The sequence below is a fragment of the Boleophthalmus pectinirostris genome, unplaced genomic scaffold (assembly GCF_026225935.1).
Source record: "Boleophthalmus pectinirostris isolate CB_2022bp ecotype Guang Dong unplaced genomic scaffold, ASM2622593v1 HiC_scaffold_20, whole genome shotgun sequence".
Lineage (NCBI taxonomy): Eukaryota > Metazoa > Chordata > Actinopteri > Gobiiformes > Gobiidae > Boleophthalmus > Boleophthalmus pectinirostris.
Genome location: NW_026571153.1, coordinates 28,042,918 through 28,065,898, shown reverse-complemented (window position 1 = coordinate 28,065,898; position 22,981 = coordinate 28,042,918). Strand labels below are relative to the sequence as shown.

At 37.8% G+C, this 22,981-nt stretch overlaps 1 protein-coding gene across 1 annotated transcript; it reads right to left on the bottom strand.

Moving 5' to 3' along the window:
- Window positions 1-1,664: 1,664 nt before the first annotated feature.
- Window positions 1,665-22,603, bottom strand: LOC110168327 (leukocyte surface antigen CD53-like). Its single transcript, XM_020933759.2, has 8 exons — window positions 22,452-22,603; window positions 18,136-18,218; window positions 14,510-14,695; window positions 8,146-8,220; window positions 7,344-7,448; window positions 6,059-6,163; window positions 5,909-5,992; window positions 1,665-4,726 (listed from the first exon to the last, which is right to left on the bottom strand). Exons 2-8 carry the CDS (start codon window positions 18,196-18,198, stop codon window positions 4,655-4,657), a joined length of 690 nt encoding a protein of 229 aa, XP_020789418.2. The 5' UTR covers window positions 18,199-18,218; window positions 22,452-22,603; the 3' UTR covers window positions 1,665-4,654.
- Between the last annotated feature and the right edge of the window lie 378 nt (window positions 22,604-22,981).

Below are 22,981 nucleotides of genomic sequence, written 5' to 3'. Positions count from 1 at the left end.
TGTCCTTAGGCAAGACACTTCACCTGCGTTGCTTCGTATGAAAGTGGTGTGTGAGTGAGTGTTGGTGGTGGAGGGAGGGGCAGATGGTTCAGACTGACAGCTTCGCTTCTGTCAGTCTGTCTCATGGCAGCTGTGGCTACAATAGTAGTTTACTACCACTGGGTCTGGAGTGCATGAAGAATGATCTGCAAGCGTCTTTGAGTGTCCATGCGTCAGTTTTATACAGCGCTTTTCTGATGATTTTTATTAATGTAGAAAAGATGCTGACATGGACCACATTTGGACTAGAATTCGCCTCATCCGGATGTCCCTGAAACATCAATACTCGGACGTCCGGAAGATGTTGGAAAAAAGACTGGCGTCTGGCATCTGGCGTCAACGTGATTGGACGTACAAAAATGACCCTAAAGAGACATTGTTTCAACATGTCTTTGCGCAGTATTTGATTCTGCCTCTTGCTCTTTTTGCTACTTATTTAGAATTTATTATCATTTATGTTTTACTCTTGTTGTTATATTATATTGTGATGTGTGAGCGAATGTGTCCGAACCATTTCCCTTGTGGACAGTGTTGGGAAGGTCACTTTTAAAATGTTTTCCCCTACAGATTACAGATTACACACCCCAAAATGTAGTTTGTAACATAATCCATTACATCACATTTTATTGTGTCCGGTTATGTATTTTAGCGTGTGAGTGTGAGTGTGAGTGTGTGTGTGTGTGCATGTTTGTGTGTATGTGAGTGTGTGTGTTTGGGTTGTTTGACTATGTGGGGTTGGGGGTGCGGGGGTTGGGTTGGTGGGGGGTGGTTGGGTGGAAATGCGGGACTGTTTTTAATCACTGTAAAGCACTTTGTGTTGCATTTTGTATGAAAAGTGCTTTATAAATAAAGTTTGATTTGATTTGATGATTACGTTACTCACTTTAAGTAATTTAATCTAAATACTTTGGATTACTTGATTTGCTGTAGAGAAGCAAAAACTAGGAAATCACCACATCAGATGTTTTGTCTGCTAAAAGAAAATAAAAAGCCCAGACTTTACTTAACCAAATAAAAAATATTATTGATAGAAGATGAGGAGACATGGTCCACACAGCAGGATTTAGTCCTGTTAAATCCTGTTTGAGACATAGTTTAGACCTAGTTTAGACCTGGTTTAGACCTGGTTTAGACCTGGTTTATTCCTGGTTTAGACCTGGTTTTAGATCTGGTTTAGTGTCCGGCAATGAGTGGAATTACCAAAAAAAAAAAGATGTATAGCTCAAAATGTGAAAACGGGAAAATACCTCTGTGTTATCCATTTATTTCAACAAGTAACTGTAATCTAATTACCACTCACTTAAACAGTAACTCTAACTGAATACAGTTACTCATAATTTGTACTCGTAACTCTGGTACATGTAGTCTGTTACTCCCCAACACTGCTTGTGGATCAATAAAGTTTGTCTAAGTCTAATTTTGTGATGTGTTTTGTGTCAGCAAACCAAAACTATTAAAGTCTCTGAGTACAGTTTATTCTGAGAAGCACTGTTCATTTCTGTAAACCTCTGGTGTGAAAGGGGAAGTAAAGGCGTAACTGTTGCCCCACCACAGTTTACAGAAGTGAGAGCGGAAATGCACACAGAATAAACCTGCATCTGCACAAACGCACAACACGGCTCCTGTTTCAAACAATACAATACTTTATTACTGCTATAGCTTTTTAAAGATGACTTTTCTTTTACAAGCAAAAGAGAGGCTCAACGGAACTAACATCAATCGTGCATCGTGTAACTTTGTGGTTTGGGGTCCGTCACCTGCTTGTTTCCGTGGATACGTCATTGCTCTGCCTGGAATGTTCCACAGTGTGACATTAAACAGCTCTACTTTACATTTATTCATTTACAGGTGGATTTAGAGCTTAAAAATACCTCAAAAAACAGACATTCTGACTGTGAGCGGGATCGCCTCTCCAGATCTGACCTGTAACTTGGTCTGTTACCAAATTTTACTGTGGAACATTCCGGACAAAGCAATAAGATCTCCATGGAGAAAAGCATTTGACGAACTCTCCACCAGAAAAGTTACATAATACCCCTTTAAAACAATAGTACACAACTTGCAGAGGTGGGTGGAGTAAAAGTCGAAGTAAAAGTAAGAGTCAGAGTAATGTTACTTCAGAACAATATTACTCAAGTAAAAGTGCAAAGTAGTGGTCAGTAAGTATAAAAAGTATTTGGAAAAAGTACTTATAGAGTAACTGTAAGTAATATCTGAGTTATAATTTGAAGTTAATGTAATTTGATGATTACAAAACATGAAATCATGCACAAAATCTGCCATTTCCAAAAGATAAACACAAAAATAAGACAAACTCAATCATAGAATGAAACACATATGTTCAAATCATTTCAGATTGTCACATAAAGCTTTTGTTACTATAGACTCATTCACAGTGAGAAATGGAACCACATCTTTTATTCAAGTAAAAGTACTGTTACTTCAATAAAATAATACGAGTCTGAGTAAATGTATGGAGCTAAAAAAGTACTCCAGTGAATCTAACTACCTACTCCTGACAACCTGAAGTATTTACATAAAGTTAAAAGTACCACAGATTACTCAAGGTTTATAGTTTGAACACAGGCTTTTTCCAATAATATTAAAGGGCCCATCTCATGTAAAATAATTATTTTCACATTGTATCTTCTGCACATAAACAAGCACAATTTGGGTTTTGGAACATCCATTACACAATAGTTCTGAAATCTTACTGATTTCTTGGAGACAGTCACAAACCAGGAACTATGAAAGACCGACTATTGCTCCTCCCCCCCGCCCTCCCTGAGAAAGCACAAGCTCCGCCCTCCAAACGTGATGCAGGCTCTGAGTGAGTCGCCCTTCCTCCGCCCATCTCAGGGAGGGAGGGGGAGACAGACGTGCACCCTGATAGTGGTAGGAATAAACTTTTATTCATCATGGAGATACAGCGCGTACAGCCTAGGGATGGGCATGATTAGTCAATTAATCGATAATTGATCATTAAGAATTTCATCAATTACGTTAATTTTAAACGACAAACCAAATGTAGTTTGCTGTGCGTAACATGACCAAACAGGGGTCTGTACATGTGTCTCTCTGCATCAGAAGGAGCAAGATACAGTCGTTCAGTCTGCAACGTACCGAAGCACAAATGCATATTTAACAATGACTTGTACAAGAAATTCCACGCTTTCTGTTGCGTTCGGGACAAGTGTGAGTCCATGAGTCGCGCAATGTGGATGACGAGTCCCCACCTCCCTCCCCCCGTACGGTGTCCTGGTTTTGACAAACGCAAATATGGTCACACTAACCTGTATTCCACTGAGTCATGTCTTTTAATCCGACAGAAGTTCAACCGCATCAGCGACACAAGAGCTGTAGTTTTATCTTCGCTTAGTTTATGCAAATGAGCGATGCGGTTTTAAGTTTTGTTTCTGTGAGAGTTGAGCAAAACTGAATTAAACACATTCTAATCTCAAACGGGCTGATGTGGCTCTAGAGTCGTTATGGTTTATATGTCGTAAAGTTGAATTTATTTATGCAGATTAATAGGGCAGATAGTAATAATAATGATGATCATTTTTATATAAAAACGTTAATCAATCGTTGGAAGAATTAACGATCGATTATCGATTAATCATTAAGAAAATTTCATCGAATGCCCATTCCTAGTTCAGCCGCATGTGTTGGACCCAGAATCGGATGAGGACTTTGAGGAGCACGAAGCTCAAGCACCGCGTCCACATCAGCTGCCACTTTATTGATGGGTAAAGTTTTAATAAACACTAGTAGATCAACTTATTATATCGCGTTCACTGCAGTGGAGAACGATGATCTTATGCTGTCACTTTTGTTTAAGTGTTCATGTGGGAATTGTCAGTTGATGGGTGGAGGGGGGCGGGTGTGAAGCGCTTTCTGTTACGTCAAACGTGTCAGGTGTATCTGCCGCTTCATTGTTGTAGTAGCTTTAGTTCATTGTCACGTGGGAAGGTGGCAGAAATACACTGCAATTTGTTAAAAAAAGACACAGAATCAATCTAAAAACCACATGGGTGACAAATACAAGGCCCACACACTCACTCTTAGAAGGTAGAAAGCTCTGAAAAGTAGATTTTTTTCTTGAGATGGGCCCTTTAACATTCAAATCATTTCATATTGTCACATAAAGCTTTTGTCACGTTAGACTTACTCAGCGGGAAGAGGAAGCACAAGTTTTACTCAAGTAAGAGTACTGTTACTTCAAGAAAATAATACAAGTTTGAGTAAATGTACGCTGCTAAAAAGTACTCCAGTGAATCTGAGTACTACCTACCTCTGACAACCTGAAGTATTTATATGAAGTTAAAAGTACCAAAGTTTACTCAGAGTTTAGCTTGAACACAGTTTGTAACACATACATTACAGGTCTTATATTACACAAAATAGACTCTTGTGAACTGTTAGAATGTTGTTACCATCCCAAAAACAGAGCTAGAGTTGTGTTTTGTTTTTTTCAGTTACTCACTCTTCAGCACTTCCTGTATTACCATGTGACATCACAAGGTGGAACAGTGTTTTCGGGTTGTGTGTTAAACATGTGCGAATGAAACAAAACACAGCTCCAGGTCAGTTTCACAGTTTGGTAATGAGAGGTCTATAGTTTGTATCCGAGTCCACTTCGGCTGATGTGGCAGAACAGCGTCATGGCGAAACACATCCCCAAAACCTGGAAAAACAATAAAAATACAGTTAAACAAAATACTGTATTTTTCGGACTATGAGGTGCACCGGATTATAAGGCGCATTAAGGGAAACAAACGGTTGACACTTGAGACTGATCCTTTGCCTAGACCTCTACGATCCATTGGCAGATCGTGGAGGAATGTGGATTATGAATGTGAATGTGGGTGGGTCAGAGGGAACTACATAGACCATGATCCTTTGCTCCATTTCAGTGTAGACTACAAGAAGAAATAACAGTTCTAACACGTTCAGACTGCAGAACTTAATGCTCAATTTTTTTATTTTTTTGTGTGAAATCCGATGTTTTTGCGAGGTCGTTCACATTTCCAATTAAATGTGACTTGTATGTGACTCCAGTGTGAACATTAAACGGCCCAAAAGTGTCCCGCATGTGCACTGGAGACACGACGACGTCAACCGCAGTGAGCGTCTCTGTGTTTATGGAAGTTGTCCAAACATGGACGCAGCATCGAAGCACCTGGAGATTTTAAAGTTCCTCTCGTAGCGGAGCCAGAACATGAACAACTTACTTGTTTTAAGGAGGAGATTGAGAAGGAGAAGGACGAGGTTTTTGGCCGTGGCTTTTTTTGTGAGCTCATTATCAATTTTCGTATGATGAGAAGAACATTTGTGTACATTTGTGAGCGCCTACTTGTGCCACTCTCATGGGAGGAAACACATCTTCGGCAGCCTATTTCCGTGAGTAAACACATCAGCCAAACTCTTTGGTATAGCCAAGTCCACTGTGTGATAACATGTAGATTGGATGAATGCACCTTGTCCATTCAGACTGAAGTCACATGTCAAAATATCAGATATGTACAGTACTTATTACTACTTTTACCTTCCACCACTGTATAAACATCATCACAACAAATAACAGATATTTGTGAATCATACGTCATACTAGCAAGCAGTGTTTTTTTTTTTATTATTATTATTATTTATTCATAAGATTAATAAATCTTATCTGTATGCCATATCACATCACCATCACAAGGTGGAACAATATGTAGGGTTTGTGTGTTGAACGTGTGTGAATGAATCAAAACACAACTCCAGGTCTGTTTGTGACGAGGAAACGACATTAAAAACACAGATCAGAAAACAGCGTCAGATGAGTGCTTTAAAAAGTACTTCAGTCGTAGTAACAAAATATATTTACCTCAACAATGCAGAGAACAATGACAACGATCCCACTGGTCAGAAAATAGTCCTCAAAAAGCACCTTTGCTTTCTCAAAACAGCCCTAAAATGTGACGAAATAGTGATTTAATATTGAAATACAAAACATGTCTTTGTGTTTTGTTGGTACCGTTTTGTAGTAGGTTGGTGCGTCTGGGTTACAGGGTCTGATGCAACAGGACTTTGGGATTTTACCCTTCCAATCTGACTCATTCTTAACTCCACAACACTCCATCTGAAATCACATTTTAAAAATAAATCAAATATAGAAGGAATCTGAGCAAATCTTTACTGCTGCTCCACTAAAGAAGCGTTTGGAGCCTCACTCTGTACTGTGTAAAAAAAAGTACTACAGGTACTACTACAGCTGCACATGGACTGTCAGTGTTGGTCAGATCACTGTGGAAAAAAAATCTAATTACTGATTACTCCTTCAAAAAGTAATCGAACCACTACTCTAATGGCTTTACTTCAAAAGTAATCAAATTACTGATTACAAAGACATGAATGGAGTATGAAACTATGGGAACTGTGCAATAATGGACTGTGCAATAATGGAACTATGTAATGAGTGGAGTGTGCAATATTTTAGTATCTGGCCCCTGTGACTCCAGCCCTTGGGACAACAGATGGAAATGAGCCTTGGGCTACAATCCGGTGTGTTTACATTCATGTTGTCATGTTTGTTTATTAACATGCTGTCCCAATCAAATAAATAAATAAAAGTACTTTTACTTTTTTTAAAGGAGCACACAAACATTCTGCAATAAGAATTTTATTGCAAGTGCAATTCCTGTAGAGCTGCTGGTGTTGATCTTCCACCACCTAAGTGACACTGGACTAGTGTTGTGTGTACTCGCCCAGATGAGGCCATATCATGTGTGTTTGTGTGTGTGTTTGTGTTTGTCACTGGAGAAACTCTTTTCTCCTGATGTGTTCTGTCTGTCTGATTACTGTCATGAGTTACTTAGTACTTGCCCAACACTGGTGCCTAAACTTTTTAGGTTTAAACCAACTGGATTTCCGCAGTGAAACTGGCGGCCCAAAGAAGAGACTCACATGAGTCTCACTCTGCTTTCTGATTGGATAATGATCTCGACCCAAAACACCAAATTATAAACTAAATAACTTGTCTGTCATGTCCCATGTTTGTGTAACTCAGAGCTGTTTCTGAGAACTGTTGTAATGTTGATTTATTCTGTTTGTTTTGAACATGTTTCCCTCATATCTGGGAGAAGATAGAAGGTCAGATTTATGGAATTCAAAACACACTTTTACAGTTGCTTTAAAACGTGATATGTGTCACTGCCCACTCTTTGAAATGTGTCCTGTGTTTAAATGTTTTTCATTATCTGGGACATTTCAAATAATTCATATTTTCCTTTTGTTCTTATTTGCATTTATAGTCTCCTCACCTTCTCCTGAGTCACGTCCCAAAAATTGATACTCGTAGAATTGTCCGTTTTTTCTATAGTCTTCTTCAGGGTCGCTGTCAGATCTTCCTCGAGCCAAGTGGAAATCTGTCAAAATAAAACAGGACAGTAGAAAAATTAAATCAAATGTTAAAGGGCCCATATGACGTTGCTGAGTTCTTCTCTCAAATAGAAAACAAGTGTTTGAGTAATCCTTTATTATTAGTCTGTCTACATCTCCAAAGCTCAGAATTCTCTGTTCCACCTTGTGACGTCATGTGGTGATACAGGAAGTGCTCCACTGTGTTTTTAAACTCCATACACCTTCACTAGAATCATTTGGATACTTCTAACTCTGGAACTGCCAATCTCTACTGAACTAAAAGTAAAAGGAGCTGTTCACTTTAACTACCACTTCATGACATCACAAAGTGGAACGGAGCATTTTGGAGCTATAGACATATTAAAGGATTACTCAAACACACTTTTTTTTTTTTTTTACATTTTTGCTATCAGTTTTCAATACCAGTACTTTTGTAAACACGGGGTAATTATCAGTAATCAAACTGAGTCCTCAAAATGGCGTCTGTAACATGAAATAGCAGTTTTAGCTGAAGCCATGAATACAATTTCAGGTATATTATTTTTATTATTAGATATTTTCATCCAGTTCTGGAAACATAGCTTGTACCCCACTAAGATCCCACAAACATATGGAGAAAAGATGTCAGGTGTCTTGCCCAGTAGCACAGAGGCAGTACTGAACTGAACCACAGAATTTTTTAAGAAGTCAAACTGCTCTTACGTCGTTCTCGTAGAGCAGAAGCAGACAGGCCGCAGTGAGCTCAGCCAACATCAGGATGAAGAGCATCAAGAAGAACTGAAAAAAAAGAAGAAAAAAACAAAACAAAAACCATCAGATATTTGAATGAAACTAAATACAACTTCAGGTCTGTTTTTGAGGAGGGGATAAACATTCAAACATGACTTCAAACTCACTCTGTAATATCAGACTGTTAAACTCCAGTCCAATCATAATACTTTTGAAAATTCTAAGATTTCTCTACTATAAGGTTACGTTTACACTTAAACAAATCACTGTATCACCGTATCGAAAGCGTTCTGCGTCCAGACACGTCGTTTCTGTGTCCACAAGTCTTCCCTATTCACATAACTTTGAGCAGATTTGTTTACATTTTACAGAAACTAAACTTAAAACCGCATGGCTCATTTGCATAAACAAAGCACTTAAACAGGTCGCTATTGTGCGCTGATGTGGTTCAACTTCTGTCGGACTAAAAGACATGACTCAGTGGAATATGAGTGTTCTCTCTGTGACAGAGGGGTGTTCTGCTGATGGTGAGTCTGTTCTGTGTTTCTGTCGTGTTGGAGACGGTTCATGTGAAACTTTTCAGACATTAAACGTCTGCAGGTCGTACACACAGACACACGTTTATATGAATGGAAAGATGTTCTAGCCTCTTAGTGTTTTGGCGGTGAATTACTTTGCGGCGCACAGAACTACATCAGAGTATCAGTGTTTTCAGGCGTCCACACAGTGCCGGATCAGATCTGTACTCAGATGAATTCGTGGGAGCTGGAAGCATCAGATCATTTGGTCTCTGGAGCCGTTTTCAATTGTATTAGTGTGGACAAACACTACATCTGCAACAAAAACGACTCTAATACAAACTAGTGTGGACGGGCCTAAACTTCAGGATGAACATTCTAGAATCCCTATAGTTTTTACAGGACAGGTCAAAAGTTTATGGTAGAATTTGCCTTTGGACTTAGAATGCAGATTTAGATGTTGAAAAGAGATACATTGATATTTGGGCTGACATTTGCACTTTTTATGGTATCAGGTATCGTTTTAAACCTCCAGCACAGACCGATATTTTGGAAAGAATACACACAAAACTTGATTTGAGTGCAGAAAGGGCACTGCAAAAATGTGCCTCCACTGTCATATTTTCTCTATAAAGATAGAGAAAATGGCTTTAAAGTTTTAACATCATTCCTGATTTGATCTTTGACCTCTGAAAAAAAGTTTGGGAAACCCTGCTTTAAAACATGTCGCAGTATCTGTATCTGTGAGCCGTGTGCATTGTGGATTCCTACACCAACCGTGTAGGCTCTCGGGAAGATCAGAGTGGGTCCTGGGGTCGTAGCTTTGTGACGCACTTGGAGGCTGTTGTACATGCTGAGATCAAGAATGTGTTTTGGACATTTATTATCAGATGAACACCGATCACAGCGCAGCAAAGAGGATGGATGGGACCAGCTAGAAGAACTAAAGATGAGAATGTAAATAATGGTGGTCAACAAAAATTACATCTACGCAGCACTGACCTTCAACAAAATACAGGTAAGTGTTCGCTTTTACACTTGTGCACCAGTAAAACAACAGAACAGTGCAGTATCAGTGTTTGAATTTTAAATCAGTTACCGAATCGAGACAGAGATGAGCCTTAGAACTTTGTCAGAATTGAGTTAAGACCAAAAATCATCTGTAAAACTCCTGCTTTATTTGGTGACAAAGTACATAGTTGCAGAGTCTACCTTTCTAGGACAGTATAAGTCTTTGGTTAATATACATATATAAATATATATATACTCGGATTACTTGACATTGTCATGCTTTTTAAAATTACATGAATGTACCAACCAGATCCTGAACATTCTTGTTTGTTCTTTTCAGATTGTCTGTTGAGCCCAAGTCTCCATGAACAGCCTTTTGTTTTACTGTAGAGAAACAAAGACTAGAATCGAATCTTAACTTAAGATGTTTTGTCTACTTAAAGACAATAAAAAGCCCAGTCTTTCCTTAACCAAATTAAAAATATTATTGATAGAGAAATGATTTTTTATATGAGATCACTGCTGCCTTAAATTATGTCCACCTACTGTTAGGTGTCATACTGTTTAGACCTGGTTTAGTCCAAATTTTTTCCTGGTTTAGTCCTCGTTTAGACATGGTTTTACTCCCAGTTTTAATCCTGGTTTTAGTCCTGGTTTAGCCCAAAATGTGAAAACAGGAAAATACCCTCATTTATTTCAACAAAGTAACTGTAATCTAATTACTCATACACATTTGAAGAAAATAATTAAAATGGACCCAGCGCATGAGCCCTAAAATGTCTACAGAGCTTTTTGGCAGCCAATTTCAAATTCTACTAATTCTAAACAATCAGTATCGGCCATGACAACATGTAATATAAAAAGTAACTTCTCTGTAATGACTTCTATCCAGTATGACGTCTATCCACATGAAACTGAAACTAACACAAAGGTCAGCGTCTTCCTGTATAAATAACAATAACACAAATAAACCCCACTGAAACCATTTTTGCACAGAAGCCTCTGACACTGGAGCCATACGTCAACCACAAACACACTCTGATGTCAGGAAAACACTGTAAAGGTGCACAGTGTCACTTTTCTGGGGGAGGGTCCCTCAAGTGCTTTTCTCCACACTATGGTATTAAACTTTTCTATCTTCACGGAGACCAAACCAGACCAAGTTACAGGTCAGATCTGTGGAGAGGCGACCCCGCTCACAGTCAGAATGTCTGTTTTTCTAGGTATTTTTGAGCTGTAAAACCACCTGTAATTGAATAAATGTAGTAAAAGTAGAGCTGTTTAATGTCACACTGTGGGATTTCACACAGAGCAATGACATCTCCATAGAAACAAGCAGGAGGCAGTCCAAAACAAATATTGAGTGTGTATACATGCACATCAGTATCCCGGTGAAGACAGGATTCGGGATACTTTTGCGGTCTTGCTGTTTCACAGATTTTTGTAGTGTAATTTTGCATGCTTTTATTAATTTATTTTTTTTACAGGCTTATTTACAATTGTAGAACTGAGTTGATTTTTAGATTTCACTATAAAGGCAGAAGAAAAGACATTTCAATCTGTGTATCATTCGTTCATTCATTTTTCAATATAAAACCAAAAATAAGAAAACGAAAACAGAGAAACAAGAAAACAGTTTTCTTCATTATTTGTCTCCAAAACCAAAATGAAAAAAATGGATAATGATTAGTTTTTTCAGTTTTTGATTTTGTGTTTAAATGAAGAATGGAAAAAAAAAAAACGATAAACGTTTCCTGTTAACGTGACTTCTGTGACTGCGATGCCGAACTGTTGCACCACTACGGACTGAACCAGGACTGATCCAGATCTAGGACCACACCGGGACCAGAGCAGGACTGAGACCAAAACCAGACTGGGACCAGATCGGGACCAGACCGAGACCAGGCTGGGACCAGACCAGGACCAGACCAGGACTGAGACCGAGACTAGGCCAGGACCAGACCCGGACCAGACTGGGACTGAGACCGGGATTGAGACTGGGACCAGACCAGGACCAGGCCGGGAACAGGCCGGGACCAGACTGGGGGTTCAGAGCCCACGGCAGGGTCGGAGCTCAAAGCTGAGGCTTGGACCCTGCGGAGGCTCGGAGTCAAAGCTCGGAGTCCGCTCTGGTTCCGCTTTGGTCCCGCTCTGGTCCCGGACCTGTATCAGTCCTGCTCCCATCCGTATGCAGTGCAAAAGTCCGACATCACAGTCATGGAAGTCACGTAAATGGTTGTTATCTGTTTTTTCATTTGGTTTTGGAGACAAATAATGAAGAAAACTGTTGTTGTTGTTTTTTTTTTCATTTTCTTATTTTTGGTTTTATATTGAAAAACAAATGAACGAATGATACACGGATTCATTTCACTCCCAAACGTCAAGTCCCCAAATACAAGTTCTACCATAAAACAGCCCACGTGATTCTGAACTCTTGTAATCATGTTTAAATTACTGACACTGACCATTAACAGTAAATAAGATACATTGTCATCACTTTCTCCATTTAATCATGTGGCTTTATAAAGTTTTCCGGTTCAAAAACTACTTTCTGTTCTGTATTTTCTCAACAACACGTTAATTAAAACCCTCCGCTTATATATTTCAGCCCTCGTATGAGTCATGATCTCAAATGTAGGGTCAGTATAACTCTAAGGGACTTTATTTTTGAATGTGGTTTCATTCACATGTTTAACACACAAACCTGCACATTTAGACTGAGTAATCTGTGTGTCATTCGTTCATCCATTTTTCAAAATAAAAACAAAAACAGGAAAATGAAAAAAATTACTATTTTCTTCATTATTTGTCTCCAAAACCAAAATGAAAAAAACAGATAACGATTCACATAAATATATAATTGTAACCACTGTTGGGCAAGTGACTTTAAAACTGTAATGTGTTATTTCTGACTTGTTAGTGTCATTTCAAAGTCATTCATTACATTACAATATTACTGCATTTAAAATGTAAAATATTACATTTACTATTGCAGCACTTTTAAGTTACTCTCACCAAAATAACTGTGAAGATGCTGAACTCTGGCGCTGTATATGGACTGAACCAGGACTAAACAAAGACTAAACCAGGACTGAACCAGGACTAAAGCAGGACTAAACCAGGACTAATCTTGGACTAGAACTTGGGGTAACATTTTATAATAACTACTTATTTAGCCTTAATAAAGCATGAACAAAGGCTTAATTAATAATGATTCACGCTTAGTAACTACTTAATTACTACCTTAATTAGCACTTGCACTTAATTTGCCTGTGCTGTAAATAGTTACTCATAATTATTTCATACTTAATTACTCATGGACTAACCATTTGAGCATTTATTAATGATTAATAAGCTATGAGAGAATGATTTACCAATAATTCAATGCAATGATCATTCAGGCAGCTGTTACCTGTTAAGTCTTTTTGAGAGCTTTTCTTAAGTGAAGACAAATGATGCTTTATTAAGCATTTACTAAGCGTGAATCATTATGAATTAAATCTTTGTTCATTATTAATTAAGTCTTTGTTCATGCTTTATTAAGGCTAAGTAAGGTGTAGTTATTATAAAGTGTTACTGAACTTGGAATGTAGGACAGCCCCTGAGAGAACCCCCGAGCGCAACTGGGCGTCAGCTGCGTTTAGCTCCGTGGAGCGTGAAGTTCTGTGTCGGTCTTTTTGCTCGCGGTCACCCGACGGTCTACACGGGCGCGCCTCCAGCGTTTCACTGCTGCTGATATCACGGTGATTTTATAGAATTTGTATTTAAAAAATCGAAAAACCCACAACTTCAATATAAGTTAAAAGAGCATTGTAGCGTTACTCACATTTGTACCGGGTAAAATATTACCACTTTTTTCCCTGTAATGCCACATTACTGCGTTACAGCAAAAGCAATGCATTACAGTCATTCATTACTTTTATAAAGCGTTACTCCCAACACTGATCTTAACTGTGTTTTAGTTAAATGAGTCAGTGGTGGAAGGTACAAAAGTAAAAGTACAATACTTTACAATTTTTAAGTATCTGTACCATAGTTAAGTTTTTTTGTTTTTTTTACAATGGATAGTTTTAATTTACTTCACTACATTTGTGATCATGTATCTGTACTTTCTACTCTACTTTTTTTTTTTTCATGTGGTACTTTTACTTTTAGTTAAGTAATCATTTGCCCCTGTATCTGTACTTTTACTTAAGTAACAAAATAGAGTACTTCATCCATCACTAAAATACTGAAATAAGTAAGCTAAACTCAGAACATAACAATAGATTTACTTAAGTAGATTTTTTTATCATTTATTTTTTTTCATGTGGTAATTTACTTTAACACTTGTGGGTAAATGACAACATATTTTATCGGAAGTGCCATTCATTTAGACGGTGAGGGTATTTTTGGGGCTTAAAAATGCAAAAATCTGAAACCATCCTCCAGAGCGTTTCCTTCTACACTGCCCAAGACACAAAACTCTGGTCAGATCTGCTCACGTCCAGTACACAGAAACAAACATCGGATCATTTCCATGCGTCAGACCTTCAACCACCACCAAGCCACCTGGCATTCATGTCCAATAGAATTCCACACACTTTTGCGTCATCGTATGTACGCAGATTTCCTCCCGAAAACGCTAATCTAAACGCGGAATAAAATGTGTGAAGTGTGAATGTGCCACTTTTGCATCTTCTGTTCAGACCATCATCATATAAACGTAGCCTAAACAACAAAAAGTAGTACTTCATCCATCACTGAAAAGAATAGGCTAACCTTAAAACATAACATAAGCCCAAACCAGTCCAAGTGTGTGGCCTTACCGTGAGCAGTAGACAGCGGTTCTCTCTGAGCGCGCCCAGAAAGCCCAGGAAGGACACGCAGGTGATGATGATGCCCGTGATGATCAGAAGATGGGCCAACTCCAGCCCCGCCAGAGAAGGAGCGATGATGGCCGCCTCACTCACGATCATGTAGCTGCCCAGACCCAACACGCCGATGCCAGAGAGCTGAAACCATCACACGAGAAGGTCAACGGTCAGTTCAGTTGTGTTTTGTTTCATTCACACGTTTAACACACAAACCATGCACATTTAGGAGTTACGAGAAATGTTCCACACACCTTTGCTAGAGTCATTTGGATAATTTTAGCCCTGGAATTGCCAATCTCTGCTAAACTAAAGGTAAAAAAGAACTTGAAAACTTGAAAGCAGAGGAGATGTAGACAGACTAATAATAAAGGGTTATTGTCTACATGCTGCCATTAGGCCAGTTAATACGCAGCAATAATGTGTCCTACCACAATTATGCAGACGACACTCAGACCTACGTCTCACTGCAGCAGGAGACTTTGGACCAGTGGACTCACTTTGTCACTGTCAGTGTGTGGAGGCAAAACAACTTTCTCCAGCTAAACTCACACAAGACTGAAGTCATAGAAACAAAGAGACAGTGTCAGCAGTCACCTCCAGTCTCTCTCTCTAAAACCTTCAAATCAGGCACGAAATCTCGGGGTAATAATGGACTCAGACTTGAACTTTAACAGCCACATCAAATCAATAACATCTGCAGCCTTTTACCATCTAAAAAACATAGCAAAAATCAAAGGTTTACTGTCTAAATCAGACTTGGAGAAACTTATCCATGCGTTTGTCTCCAGTAGGTTAGATACTGTAATGTTCTGCTCACTGGTCTCTCCAAACGAGCTGTGAGACGCTGCAGAACATCCAGAACGCTGCAGCTCAAGTCCTTACTAGAACTAGGAAGTACGAGCACTTAAGTCCTGTGCTCAGGTCTCTGCAGAGAATAGACTTTAAAGCAGCTCTGCTTGTACAAGTCTCTCCATGGCCGAGCACCAAAGTACATCTGTGTCATATGAACCATCTCGCACTCTGAGGAGCTCAGGGACCGGCCTCCTGCTGGTGCCCAGAGTCAGGACTAAACAAGGGGAGTCAGCGTTTCAGGTTCACACAGCTAAAACCTAGAACAATCTTCCTGAACATGTGAGACAGGCCTCTTCTTTGACGCTATTTAAATCCAGGCTCAAAACGGTTCTGTTTCACTGTGCATATGACTGAAAGGTTTTCATTCCGCACTCTTGTCCACATGAATCATCTGCACTCTGAGGAGCTCAGGGACCGAACTCCTGCTGGTGCCCAGAGTCATTAATAAACACTGGGAGTCAGAGTTCAGTTTTATGAAGCTAAACCTGGAACAGTTTTTAGCTGAACATGTGAAACAGACTCTATTGTGACTTTGTTTAAACCCAGACTCAAAACTTCTGTTCTGTTCAGCTGTGTATGACTGAAAGTTTAAAATTTTTCATTTCGCACTCTTTTCTCAAATTTAATGTCTCTCTCTTTTTAATTTTATGATGATTATTTATGTTTTGATTTGTTTATATTGTGATTTTAATGTATTTCTTATTCTGTGAAGCATGGTGAATGATTTTGTGTATAAATTATGTTAAATAAACTTGCCTTGCCTACTCAAAGAGCTTTACGTCAAGGAAACACTCAACCGTTCACAAAGACATTCAAACACCAGTGCACACAAAGACTGGGGGCGAGGTGCGTTAAGTGTCTTGCAAAAGAACACAACAACAATAACACCCTTCATCTGTGGAAGTCTGCGGAAATTCAAGCAAATACTGATCATGACAGTTTCTGCCTTCTGCCTTTGCTCATGACACAAAGGCAGAGAACAGGAACTGACAAATAAGGGTAAAGGGTGAAGTAAGTTTTGAAATCAATATTTTTCGCAAACAAGTATTTTCTTCATGATACCATCTAGATGTCAGATTTTGGGAGCCCTACCTATTGTTTGGACAAAACAGAAACTTTGAAGTCATTTTTCTCAGTTTCACACGCTGGCAGGTTAAGGTCTTTAGTCTTTATAGGGCAGTGTTGTTGTTCCAGTTAAATCAATACTTTCTCACATTGTGTAAAATTAAAGCTCAGGTTAAGTCTAACTTAAGTCTAACAGAGTAAGGCAAAGGACAAACTCAATGTGTCAACTGGACAAAAGTTTATTTTGGTGAAATATGTTTCGCAGCTCTACTGTAAACAAGTGTGTGTGTTAGTTTCAGAGTAGTTTCAGTGAAGTTAGCTCCTCCCTGCAGACAGATATAAGGAAGTGTCCACCAGCCTCTGACCACAGCTGAAGAAGCAGCTTGGATGAACTGAGAAACATCTTCAACCAAAATAAACTTTAGTCCAGTTGACACATTGAATTTCTCTTTTGCCATGGATTCTACTTGCATGATTCATCAGCCAGTTTCACTTTGTGGAAAATGTCTGACCTCGCAGCATTAGGAGTTGTTCGCTTAACGGTAGGCGAGTAGTTTTTTATTTAACCAGTCGCTCCTATTTGGTCGTGACGTATGTAATGCTAACTGGTATCTTAAGCTTTTCCTAAATCCCGTAGGACAGGGGTGTCAAACATGCGGCCCAGGGTCCAGATCCGGCCCTCCAAGACCTTTAATCTTTCCCTCGGTTGATTTTCTACTAAAAATATTTGAATTATATTTTCTATTAAAATATTGGTAATTTTCTGTGGTGTTTATCACAGCAGTGTCTCCAGCGTCTCTGTACGTGGCCCCTCCCACCAGAGCAGCACAAATGAAGACTTGTCTCTTTCCAAACGCTCTTAAAGGACGATCATTTTGACTGTTGACAGTGACACCTTCATCAGCAAAATGTCCAACATGAGAAAAGTTCATGTTAAAACATTGTGTTGAAATTGCATTTTTCTTAAAGTTTCAGGTTGTTCATGATATTATAATACTTTGTAAAAGAAAGAGTTCATCAATTAAAAAATATTTCTGTAATAGATTTGTGTTTCTCTGCATAAATATTTGAACTTATTGTTATTTTTGGGGTTTATATGACATGAGTTTTCTGATCTGGCCTCTTTTCGATCAAAGTAGGTTGGATACAGCCCCCGGACCAATATGAGTTTGACACCCCTGATGTAGGAAGAAGGACAATAATGTCTTTCCCCTTGATAAAATTCACCAAACATTCTCTTTGTTCTGGCTTTAAATCCTTGATCTCGGGAATCGTTACCAACAAAGAATATATGACTCTTCGCTGATTGGCTGGTGCCTGAACTCACACTTCCGGGATTTTTGCAAACCGTCTAGTGTATTCTAATTCCTGACCTAGTCGCTGGAGAGAAATGAAACTGAGCGGAGGCACTAGGTGGCGCGAGCGTGGTTTGGATTCTACCTGGATGATTGAGGGATTTTAGTAATAGATCTTCTAACACAGCAGTGCTGTCAGTTAGTGCCACACCACAGGAGAATGTTGATCACATCAGATGCAAAGTATGAATCATAACCAAATAAATAGGCCAAAAAAAACCCTACAACTTTACAACGTTTCCCTTTTTTGCTCGTAGTAGGCCCATACGGTGAATTTAAAACAGAATAATCATTAGAAACACTTACAAAACACAAGAAGTTCGCTACACACATGGTGATCTTGAGACATTTCAGACAAGCCTGAGCCATGGTGACGTCTTTGATTAAACCTGAAAAAGATCAGATAAAAAACACACATTAAACACATGATTCGAGAGGATTTTAAATGCACTGTGTTGATATCTGCTAGCTCCTCACAGCAGACAGGAAGTTGATGTCACTCACTTCCTGTGTTCCATTTTATTTTACTATCTCTGCACTGGCCGCAAAGAAAGCAACCGCACTTCCTCATTGTAAAAAATTGATAACATTATAAAAAGATTAGAATCACCTACTGAGTCTGTGTTGTTTCCAATTATTACTACTACAAGAACAGACTTTTCACATCCTCAGAATCGTCAGAATGTTTCAAATTCAGGAAGTGAAGCAGACAATATATAGTTTCAGTGATGGGTTTTACAACATTTTAATAAAAATAAACAACAATTTAGATTTTCCAAGGTACATATGTTAGTTCATTTGCTTCTCTGTAAAAATTATGAGTTAAAATGTCTGAGAGTGCGTAGTGTCTAGTGTAATCTTTTCTTAAATGAACAAATGACATAAAAATGTGTAAGTGTTTTCATATCAGACTCTGGTATCACTCGCTTGTGTCAGAGTGGTTTTCATTTGACAAATTTCACTTTTCACATTTGAATTTTTCAGATTGTGTGATATTCTGAAGTTAATCCCAGTTCCCCATTAAAATCACATTATATTTTGCCTCTATTCTGGAATTTAGAATGTTTTTGTTTACACATTTGTAACTTTTCAAAGAGTTGAAAGGTGATTTTTAGATTTTAGAATGTGATAATGTTGTACTTCTAGACGGGGTTTTCCTTTTAATAGCATTGTACTTTGCCAAGAAATATCCAAAATTCACAAATGTGGAACCTGAATGCAGTTGAAGAGTGAAGTGTGAAGTTGTCCAGGTAGAATCCATGGCGAGGAGAAGATTCAGTCAGACGTTTCGCAGCTCATCCAAGCTGCTTCTTCAGTTTTGAACTGAACTGAACTGAAGAAGGAGCTTCGATGAGCTGCGAAACCAAACTAACTTTAATCCAGTCGACAAACTGTATTTTCTCCACGGCATGGTTCCATAAAATTATCTAATCTCTGCCTACTACTTTTATTCTGTTACTCTGACGAATATTGAGACCAAAAGAAAAAGAATCCCTCTTTATTTTGGCATGTTGTCACGTTTTACGTTTTCAAATTTTCTGTCATGGAGCCTTTGACATACTTTCATTTATACTTTTGGTTTAAGAAAACATTGTACATTTAAGTTAAGAAGGGAAGAGTTGAAAAATGAAAATGTTGCTTGTTGCTTGTATCCAAGTGGTTTTCATTTGACAAATTTCACTTTTCTGAAGATATTCTGATATTCTGAAGATAATCCCGATTAAAATTGCATTATATTCAACTTCACTTTTGCCTCCATTCCAGAATTTCGAATGTTTTTGTTTACACATTTATAACCATTCAAAGAGTCTATTGGTGATTTTTAGATTTTAAAATGTGATAATGTCGTACTTCTAGACGGGTTTTTCCTTTTAATAACATTGTACTTTGCCAAAAATATCCCAAATTCATAAATGTTGAACTTGAATGCAGTTGGTTCTATAAGATTATTTGATCTCTGCCCACTATTTATATTCGGTTACTCTGTCAAAGGCTGCATGATAGAAAATCTGAAAACGTAAAACGTGACAATGCGCCAAAATCAGGTTCAGCCCCAATAAAGAGGGATTCTTTTTCTTTTGGTCTCAATATTTGTCATACTTTCATTTATACTTTTGGTTTAAGAAAACATTGTACATTTAAGTTATGAAGGGAAGAGTTGAAAAAATTGAAAATGTCATTATATCCTCATATTTTGATATTCAATTAGTCAGTCCAACATACGCTTCCTAAGATGTTGTTAAATTATTTAGTTGAGGCTTTAGGCAAATGTAAAATGGTTGTAAAATGACCCAAAAAGTGCAAAAATACAGTATCACGTTATTTGGGAGTTTATTTACGAAGAGTTTTTAAAGTTAAAATGTCTGAGAATGCATAGTGTCTAGTATAATCTTTTCTTAAATGAACAAATGACATAAAATGCATTTGTAAGTGTTTTTATATCAGGCTCTGGTATCACTCATGTGTTTGAGTGGATTTCATTTGACAAATTTCACTTTTCACATTTCAGTTTTTCAGATTTTGTGATAATCCCCATTAAAATCGCATTATTCAACCTCCTTTCCTGAATTTAGAATAGACATTTATAACCATTCAAAGAGTATACTGGTGATTTTTAGATTTTAGAATGTGATAATGTCGTACTTCTAGACGGGTTTTTCCTTTTAATAACATTGTACTTTGCCAAAAATATCCAAAATTCACAAATGTTGAACCAGATCATTTCTATTAGTGACTAGACCCAAAAATTGACCTTATTACAAGACAAATCTGCATTTTAACCAACTGCTTTGTCTGTAAGTTTTCACAGTATGGCATTAAACCTGTCTATCACCATGGAGACCAAACCGGACCAAGTTACACGTTGCTCATAGTCACAATGTTTGTTTTTCTAGGTATTTTTGACCTATAAACCACCTGTAACTGAATAAATAGTAGTAAGGTAGAGCTGTTTAATGTGACACTGTGGAACACCCAGGCAGAGCAATGATGTATCCACAGTGTTGGGGAGTAACAGATTACATGTACTGGAGTTACGTAATCAGAGTACAAATTATGAGTAACTGTATATATCACATTTTGGGTTATATCCAATTCTTTTTTCTTTTTTTTTTCTTTTTTTTAACCAGGATTGAACCAGGACTGAACCCGGGACTAAAACCAGGTCTAAACTAGATCTAAACCAGGTCTAAACTAGATCTAAACCAGGACTAAAACCAGGTCTAAACTAGATCTAAACCAGGTTTAAACTAGATCTAAACCAGGACTAAAACCAGGTCTAAACTAGATCTAAACCAGGTTTAAACTAGATCTAAACCAGGGCTAAAACCAGGTCTAAACCAGATCTAAACCAGGACTAAAACCAGGTCTAAACTAGATCTAAACCAGGTCTAAACTAAATCTAAAGCAGGGCTAAAACCAGGTCTAAACCAGATCTAAACCAGGTCTAAACTAGATCTAAACCAGGACTAAAACAGGATTTAACAGGACTAAATCATGCTGCGTGGACGTGTCTCCTCTTCTTCTATCAATAATATTTTTAATTTGGTTAAGTAAATTCTGGGCTTTTTATTTTCTTTTAGCAGACAAAACTTCTTATGTGAAGATTTCCTCGTCTTTGCTTCTCTACAGAAAATCAAGTAATCCAAAGTATTCAGATTACATTACTCACTTTAAGTAATTTAATGGATTACGTTACAAACTACATTTTGGGGTGTGTAATCTGTAATCTGTAGGGGAATACATTTTAAAAGTAACCTTCCCAACACTGCGTATCCATAGAAACAAGCAGTGACGGACCCCAAACCACAAAGTTACACAGTGTAGCTTTAAATAGTATTGACCTATGGAAAGTCGTGAAGCATCTGAACTCCAGTAATACAATTTCTAAGTTAACCTAACTTAGTTTACCCTTAATGTTCATGAATTTGGCCTTTTTATTTTCACATTTTCATCTCATGTTACCAAAGTTCCAAATGCGTACTTAACGAATAGAAGTCTATAGTCAGAGTGGACGTATACGCCGTAAAACCGAGCTATACTGAAACTTCTAATGTCAAGGGATGTTGTAGAAAGCTCGTATTTGTGTTAAAATGTTTCAAAAAGTATGTATTTATTTATTTTTTGTGTATTTATTGGCAAGAAGTATTTAGTTTTGTAGTAATGCAGCCAGTAAAAAGTACAAACGGTGTAATCAGAGGTTAGACCAGACACTTGCTTTAGTGTTGGACTGGGTTGTTTTCTTAAGGGGAGAAAAAAAATCGAGAAAGTTGAGAAAAAAATAAAGACTTTTAGTAAGATTTTCGTATTTACCCAATGAAAAAATATATATAAAAGTTATGTACTATTAAAAAAAAGCTACAAATGTCACTTCGTATGATCACATTTGAACATTATTTTCAAGTTAATATAGAAAGTTCAACCAAAATGTTTGGAGTTTATTTTTTATTATTCTTTATGGTTTTTAGTGTTAGCGTTAAAGGTCGTAAAGAACATTTCTAACTATTTCAGTGTTATATTTTGACAAATCACTATTCGGTGTCGTTAACGCTATTGTTAGAGGTATTGTTCGCGATATTATTAGTGTTACTCTTTCTATGTAGTCAAATAAATCATGAACATACCTTTGTTGAAATGCCTTTGTGTCTCACCTCTGCGTTGTTTCTGTGCGTTCTGTCAGTTACTTCCTCTAATGATATCGCCTTCGCAGCTGTACGTCTCACTTCCTCTTTCTGTGCATTCAATGGAAAAACTCATGATGCTCAAACTGCACCAGCGCAGGGGGCCACCCGAAATATCACCGGGACAAAACCGTGTGAGTCTCTAGATTGGGGTATTATTAGAAAACTGAATACAAATAACCACAGAAGTTACGGTACCCTTACAAGGGTATGAATATTTAAGGACCAAAGACAAGCTGTTGGGGAATGCCATTCTCAAATGTGCATGTTTTTTTTTTTTTTTTTTTTTTTTTTTTTTTTTTTTATGCATGCGTGGAACTATCATTCTCAAGAGCTGAAAACAGTTCGCTTCTACAAATTCTTTATTTTCAGGCAGTGCAGAGGTGGATAGAGTGAAAGTTGTACTCAAGTAGGAGTAACACTACTTCAAATAAAATGAATCAAGTAGAAGTATGAAGTCCAAGAAATGACTC

Coding starts and splice junctions, on each gene's coding strand:
- LOC110168327 (XM_020933759.2), bottom strand. CDS start 18,198: ATGGCTCAGGCTTGTCTGAAATGTCTCAAGATCACCATGTGTGTAGCG. Junction 14,696..18,135: donor TAGCGAACTTCTTGTGTTTT/GTAAGTGTTTCT, acceptor TGATGGTTTCAG/CTCTCTGGCATCGGCGTGTT. Junction 6,164..7,343: donor GGGACGTGACTCAGGAGAAG/GTGAGGAGACTA, acceptor ATGTGATTTCAG/ATGGAGTGTTGTGGAGTTAA.